The sequence below is a fragment of the Crinia signifera genome, chromosome 12 (genome assembly GCF_055691185.1).
Source record: "Crinia signifera chromosome 12, ASM5569118v1, whole genome shotgun sequence".
Taxonomy (NCBI): Eukaryota; Metazoa; Chordata; class Amphibia; order Anura; family Myobatrachidae; genus Crinia; species Crinia signifera.
Window position 1 is genome coordinate 72,372,430 of NC_139228.1, and position 8,048 is coordinate 72,380,477.

General features: G+C 45.1%; 1 protein-coding gene across 1 annotated transcript in view; it reads left to right on the plus strand.

Moving 5' to 3' along the window:
- LGMN (legumain) overlaps positions 1 to 6,444 on the plus strand; it is a 29,299-nt gene extending 22,855 nt beyond the window's left edge. The window contains exons 10-14 of the mRNA XM_083167599.1: positions 120 to 209; positions 501 to 701; positions 1,968 to 2,138; positions 3,873 to 3,940; positions 5,161 to 6,444. Of these exons, the coding sequence (XP_083023725.1) occupies positions 120 to 209; positions 501 to 701; positions 1,968 to 2,138; positions 3,873 to 3,940; positions 5,161 to 5,197 (567 nt within the window). The 3' untranslated portion in view covers positions 5,198 to 6,444. The remainder of the gene's footprint in view (positions 1 to 119; positions 210 to 500; positions 702 to 1,967; positions 2,139 to 3,872; positions 3,941 to 5,160) is intronic.
- The last annotated feature ends 1,604 nt before the right edge of the window (positions 6,445 to 8,048 follow it).

Consider the following 8,048-nt stretch of genomic DNA (forward strand, 5'->3'; position numbering starts at 1 on the left):
TGTGCCTCATAGTGTGAAACGCGTAGTCCTTTCTAATACAATGCTATGCATGTATCCAGCTATGTCCTGCACACGAAGTGATCATTACACAATACAAATGTTCTCAATTGTCTTTCTAGGAGGACTTGGCAAAGGAAACGATACACAAACAATTCCAATTGGTTAAGAAACACACAAATTCGAGTCATGTGATGCAGTATGGAAACAGGGTGAGTCTTCCAACAGATTATATTTAATTTCAGGGCCGTTTGATTCCTATACAGTTCCCTAGTTATGTTATCACAGACCTGGCAGGGCATGCTGGGAACTGTAGTTAGGTGGAGACCTTGGTGACCTAAAGCTCCGCCCCAAAATAATCCTTATTTTAATAAGACGTTGGCTTTATAAAAGCTTTGTACCATAAATCCTATATGTTGTACTTGCATTCTATCAATGAGCCTTCAATCTGCATGGTACATCAGTGCTGCAATGTTAACCCACGTCGGTTTTTGCCTCTGCAGACCATCTCGCAGTTGAAGGTGAGACAGTTCCAGGGCAGTGGTAAAACAGTGGCCCCTCGCGTGTTCTTGGAGCCCGTTAAACAGATGGATCTGGTACCAAGCCCAGATGTTCCCATGGCCATCCTGAAGAGAAGATTAATGGCTACCAATGACGGAGTGAAAGCAAAACATATTTTGCAAAGGATAGAATCGTTCCAAGACGTAAGTTCCGCTGCTCACTACAGGTGTTGTCCAATACACTGGTGCACGAGATAAAAGGCGTCGTAAATGGTCAATTCCAATTCTAATTTTCCCTTTCTCCAGTAGATCTAGTAATGAAAAGCAAAGATCACGGTTCTGTAAAATCACACAATAAGTGACCCAGTAGCTCACTATGATTTACACCAAGGGCCCGATTCAGTACTAAATGCCGCCCGGCCGAACGTCCGTTTAAACTGACTTTTATTTCCGTCAGATTCTGCCAAAAAGGGAGAGAGTCGGCTGATGTCACATGTTGTCATTGGTCCACCTGTGCTCCCAGGGGAACTCCCAGCGTTTTTATAGAGATGCCCATAAAACAGTCGGCGTTCCCCCTGCTCCGGCCCAGGGTGTCCACCCCCGCCTGCCTCTGTGTCAAACGGCTCGGCGAGTACATGCATGCATCAGAACGATCATTACTGAATCACCCCCCAAGTCTGTGATTTATTTTGTGGGAAAATGCATCTGATTGGCTGTCCGTACAGGGGCGGTTCTCCTACTCCATATCCACACTGTGAACGCCTAGGGCCGAATTTAGGGTCCAGGCCGCCCCTAGGCACAACACTTTCCCCCCCCCCCCCATTTTAACATATTCATCGTTCAGAATGAAGTTTGAGATATATATGTATATATCTCAGCCACAGCAGTACGCACCTTTTTTAAATTCTGTAGTGAAATGGACTCAGGCGGTCAGGGGGAGGGAGAGCCTGGAGCTGAGGAACACACACTATGACGCCCACCCTGCACACCCATTGACACAGCAGCCAATAGCGGGCGGGGGGCAGTGGCTCAGCATCAGCTGGAACCTCAAGGACCGGACGGGGATGTCACCGCGGCGGGACCGCAATCATACATGTGCAGCTGCAGAATGCCGACTCCGAGCGGGCAGCGGCGAATGACAAGTGGCATCGCCGATCATGACGGAGGTGGTGCTGCACATCACTCGTCTCCGCTCGGGCACACTGCTGCAGGCTCAGCCATCCGTTCCCAATGCTGCCTGCAGCCACCCATAAAATGTGCCACCCCTAGGCCCGTACCAGGCCTGGTTGTTTGTGGTAACATGGTGGGACGTTGTATTGCATTGTCAGGGCCTACACTTATTTACATCCAAGTCTCTCTCTCACCCACACACACACACAATCCAGGTACCCCAATTAGTCCAGTGTGTACATGGTCTCCCAGCTGTTGGTGACCTAAATGGGCTCATGTTCATTTCTATACCCCTCACAGGCCAAAAAAGAGATTAAAGATTCAATGAAGAAGATTGTCTCCATGGTGACAAACTCAGACGAGATGACCGAAGAGATCTACAGTGACCAACTCCTTATCAATGACCTGTCATGTTACCTCACAGCTGTCGAGTACTTCAAGGCCAAGTGCTTCAACTGGCACAACCCGCGGGTAAATCATTGTAGCCTTCAGTGCATAGAAATAACGCTGCACACCGCGCCCCGCCACCCTCAGCTCTATGTGGCCACATGTACCATGCAGGGCTGCTTGTTGTCTGATCTTTTTGTTGTCAATAGTTTAACATTTGAACGCTAGTGGAAAGTGTGTGTCTGCGCTGCGGGCACGTAGCGATGTGGGGCTCACAATATGCAGTATGGACGCTCGTTTGTCATACATTTAAAAGTGTATTAGATCCATTAAAAACCACAAGTGATGGGCGGAAAAGGAAATGAAAGTACGGCAACTGCTTGTACTCAATACTCCTACCTAGTTTATAGGTTAGAACTCAAGATTATATTTTAAATTATGTTTTTGTCCATTGAGCTACCCAGTAACTACAGGGTTCACATCATTGCACCGTCTATGTACACATTCATCATTCCCCCCATAGTTTAAGCATAAGTTACATTGAACTGAGGACCTGTTACTGCAAGGCTCACTAAACAGCGAAGATAGCCGCTGACTAGGGTGGCCAATCCCGGGATCGGAATCACAGGATTCGGCCCCAAATTTGCCGGGATTTGAGTCTCCAATCCCGGGATTTTGGGATTAGACTGCGCATGTGCACCCTGCAGAGCTGCTCCCATCCCTGCTGTGCAGCTCTGCAGTGTGACGTGGTCAGAGGTCACGCTGCGCAGCCCACCGGCTGCACCCCCGCTCTCAAGTTCCGGCCTCACACAGGGATTCCATGCTCCCGCCTGCTCACGACTCTGCTGTGCAGCACAGCCCGCTCCCGGCCGCACCGCCGAGTATGTGCTCTGCCGCTCCCGCCCGCACCTGGCTCTGTTCTGCCACCCCGACCAGTATGTAAATGTGCGGGCGGCGTTTTTTTTTTAATATAGGATTGCTGCCACATTAAATCATCGTGCCATATCAGGTCTTTTGAGAAGATTTCGTTTTTTCATTCTGTACAACTGGTAGACTGCAGAGTATTTAAGAGAGTTCTTAAGTTGAACGTTTGTGACCAACGTTGTGTAAAATGGACTGAAACGTTATTGAATTCTGACAACTGGTGATATATACGCGGACTATCAGTAGTGGAATTTGTGATCAATGACAGATGTTGCACATCAAGAAAAGAGGTTGGATTTTCCCTATAGTCAATGGCGGTACACAGCAGAATCACCAATACAAATACAATCGGTCGCGTAAGGCAGCTAATCGCTTAACACACAGGGAATCCTCATGGTTACTGCTTTGGAAGTGCAGGTTAATGACCTTCGTCCTTGCGTTGCCTACACTGTGGGGAGTATTAGCGCAGCCATACGTAACACCCCAATATAGCTCCATTACAGCAGAGAGCCACAACAAGAGACGGCTTCTCCATCTAGGTAATGCATTATAAATTACCACTGGATTGTACTTAAATGATTACGCTCTGTCAGATTGAACCCTTTAAACGCCAAGTGAATTTGTCAAAATAGGTGTGAAAATTGGCGAGCAAACATTTGTATTCATCGTAATGACCGGTAGTGTTACCTTATATAGGAAATACAATACTTTTTTTTTTTTTTACACAACATTTTTTATTTGACTTTATATAACAAATGTGAGCGACGCCGGCATTTTTAGCTGATATTTTGCGCATCGCTCACAGGGATGTTGGAACTCAAAGGGTTAAGTTGAAAGCGGCGATGTGTGTATGCGTCACCTGAAAGCTCACTAATGATATTATTGCCGTTACAGTATGAATACGCCATGAGGGAGCTGTACAAGCTGGTGAATATGTGCGAGTCGGGATACCCAGTCGACAGGTAAACATCTACAGTATCTTATGTGCATCCAGCATATGATTGGTCAGACAGGGCCGGTAAGGATGCATACTGTGTCTCTCACTTCTGAGAGCCTGACACAGCGCAGTCAGCATGGATCTGAACTGGAGAATTTGCAGATGACTGAGAGTAGGTCGCTGCCACTCAGACAAGAGGAAACGCCCCACGCAACTTTACTAATGGATTGCGATGGCTATCCACTCACAGATCATATGCAATTCCCAGAACATTGAAGAGACTTCTCTAAGTAAGCCTGAGGCTGCCACAAATCTGCGACTGACACGGGGGTGAATAAGGCCGTCGCTGGCACCAGAGAACCACCCTGAAACCGCCTGAGACATGCCTGTGTTTTTTCTGACACACCCAGGAAACGGCAGGTTTCCACCTAGAAACTCCAACTATCTGTCAGTCCAGCTCCGGAACCCTTTGTGTTAGCGATCCGTACGCAATTTCTGTTGCCATTTCCCCTCGTGCATGCGCAATGTGTATGTTACGCATTTGCAGTTATTCGATAATTAAACAATTTTAAATTTCTCTAATTAGCAATCCGTGCTGAATCGGACCCTTGAAATGTGAATCTGTGTTCTCTCTACTAAAACAATATGACACAGACTTATGTAACAAGCTGCGGTCATGTTTGAGTGTTCCACGTTGGTGCAGTCCTAGTTGTGACCTATTCATGCATTAAGATATTTCAGTGGGTCTCTCCCCAAGGAACAAATCATACCATGGGGCCAAATGTAATGGGGTGTGAGCATCAGGAAAGTGAGAGATTTTGGAAGAGTTTTCCTCTAATTAATTTTTTTTTTTTTTTTTAAGCGGCAATCATTTACACTGGACAGCCAGATTAATTTTGTCATGATTGCCACTTTAAAATAATAAGTGCCCAGCCAGATCAGTACTTTATGTATATGTGATTTCTTAGTTTTTTATTTTTAATACATTTTCAAAAATCTCCCCCAAAAAAACTGTCTTTCGCATTGTCATTATATGGGGTACTGTGTGTAGAATTTGAATGTATTCAGTTTTGGATTAAGGCTGTAACATAACAAAATGTTTAAAAAGTAAGGCGCTGTGAATACTTTCCAGACGCCCTGTACAGTAGAATCCTGTACAAGCAAGCAATGATTATTAACGATTCTGTGATTATTAGAGATAACGGAAGTACAGACCCTCATTCACTCTCCCTTTCTGTCTTCCAGCATCCTGCGGGCAATGGATAAGGTCTGCCTAGAGTGAACTGACAACTTCTAGCAAAACTGACTGTTCCTGCAGAGGGCGGTAGTGAGGGAGTTGATGATGTTGATGCTCCCTGCATTTCGCCACCTGCAGCTGCTGCCCCCACTTTCATTTAGCCCTCAGCATGGTCGCTCTTCCGTTTGAGTTGAACAAAGACTTGTAGGATTTCGCTCTATGACGGCCGGTCACATTAAATCCCGGAACATCTAGATGAGTGTGTAGTGATGACAATGACAAACCGTCAAACTGCAAACCAAAGCACGGAGTGCTCTAGTGTGTGCTGGGGACTCTGAACCCCTTTAACAGCAGAGGGTCAAAGACCCCCCCCCTTGCCGGAAACAAAACAATACAAGTACTGTGACTGAACTCCCCAACATGATGTGATTGGTTGCTAAGGGGCATTGTTATACTTGACTAAATAGCTTTGATTATGACACTAGATCTAGTGATCATTGGGAAAGTTTTACAACAAACTACACATTTATTCTCTTAATGACAATAACTTGTTCTAAGTTTTAATTCACTAATTTTTTTTTTTGTTTGATGATTTGTAAAATTCTGATTTCTTTTTATTAGCGTTTATTGATTACCACTTCATAGAAGGATGTGCACCACTTTTTATTTTAATGTTGATTGCTACTTTAAAGCTGACACCATTTTATACAGCTGACACCTGCATTGGAGGCAGCCATTTTGTAGGCTGAACCAATGTTCACGCATAGGGAGTCTATAATTAAGCAGGAACTACAGCTAGCACTAGGTCACAAAACCTGATCATATCACATGACTATTTGCTACAGTTTGATTGGTTCATTTATCGATTGGCTCACAAAATGTCTGCCTCGACTTAACACTCTGGCTTGAACTTTGATATTTCTGCTGCTTTATGTTTGAAATATTCTACAAAATTCAGGTGACTTTTAACAATTTAATTTTAAAATAAACTTGTCAGGATTTTAGGGATCCCTCACTGCTTGTTGATCGAAATCTTTTATTACATAATACATTCATGCTGCCAAGAAACTGGAGTATTATGTCTTAGCCATAAATCATAAACAAAATATATAAGGATGATCACACCGTGTTGGTATCAGCTAGAAAATAAGATTTCTAAAACAAAAGGGATGGAGTTTTTATTTCAATTTGCAAAAACTTTCTGTGATTACCGATGATTCAAAATAGCTTTGCCATTTACAACTCTTGCTGGATTATACGAGTATAAAATAAAAATGTTATGTTGTATGAAACTTGTTATTGTGTACAGATTGCTTTGAGGCTGCTTTTAGGAAGATTATGCAAATGGTATTGGAGCTCATTCTGTTGCTGGCCTCTAGATTCACATTTGGGTTCTGGTTACTGTTGACGGTACTTGTGAGTTATCTGGGCGCCCGATTTTGGGTACTTGCGATTTGCATGCGATATCGCATGCGATTTGCTATCTGTTTCATTATTCATCATTACCCCACTATCCCCTTAGCGTGAAGCGTGGCAATCAACGTGAACCCGAAGCGTGGCGAGCGCAGCGAGCCCGCGAGGGGCGGCGGTACGCGTCCTCCGACCTTTTCATGCCCTACTATCCACTAGGGCGTGGAGTGAGAATAGAATAGTGTGGCGAGCGCAGCGAGCCACCGAGCCCGAAGCGTGGCGAGCGCACGCGGACACCTTCACAGGTATCCGCGTGCCCTTGCGGGCTTCACAGGTGTCCGCGTCCCCTCGCCACGCTTCGGGCTCGGTGGCTCACTGCGCTCGCCACACTATTCTATTCTCACTCCACGCCCTAGTGGATAGTAGGGCATGAAAAGGTCGGTGGACGCGTACCGCCGCCGCTCGCCACGCTTCGGGTTCACGTTGATAGACACACTTTGGGGATAGTGGGGTAATGAAATGAATAGCAAATCTTATGCAAATCGCATGCTAAATCGCATGCAAATCGCATGCGATATCGCATGCGATCTAGTACCAAAATCGGGCGCCCAGATAACTCACAAGTACCCTGTTGACTATACAGGTGGCATTCTTGGTGATGTCACTGGATAGGCTGCATTATAAGTGATGTCACTGGGTCCTAGTGACTGGATAGGTTACATTCTCATTGATGTCACTGGCTTCTTGGAATGGATAGGTTGCTCTCTCAGTGATGTCATTGGTTTTTAAAGAATGGATAGGTTTAGATGTTTTATGTCACCATGGTCTCCATGTACGAAGACTCCACTTGCCATGGAGAAAAGGATTCTCCTGCTTTGCCTTTTGTCCCCACAAAGCGGGAGCAGCTAGCGAGCTGTATACTAATAACTTGCAGAGGAGAGTGAATGTTCAGTCTCACTATTGGCAATGATGGCAGCAACTGCAGACTTGCCCTCTCTCCCAGTGATAACCTTTTTCCTTCAAAACTTTATTGACAACTGGCTAAAGTTACAGAGAGCTTACAAAACACAAATCACGCACTAGGCATGTGAGCAGCACTAGTAAATTGTGACAATAGTTTGAAAAATAATATTAATTTTTAATGTCAAAATATATAAAAAAAAACATATATAAAGAACAATTACAATATAGATGCACAATAAAATACAGTAATCGTGTTAAAAATCACGCCACAGGAGGAAAAATTGGGGTGTGGAATTGGCCCAAGATTGGGGCAAGGGGGTGTGTGTGTGTTGGGGGGTGGAGGGGAAAATGGGGTTTCTCAGTTGGTCACAGATAAGTGAACTTTACAGATACCTGCCTGCCTCCTCAGTCTCCACTGAGTACATAGACCCTCATGTTGGCTTGTCCCGACAGTTGGTGAGAACTGTCAGTGATGTCACTTCCAAGGAGTTCCGTTCTAACCACATCTACACTCTCCCAGTGC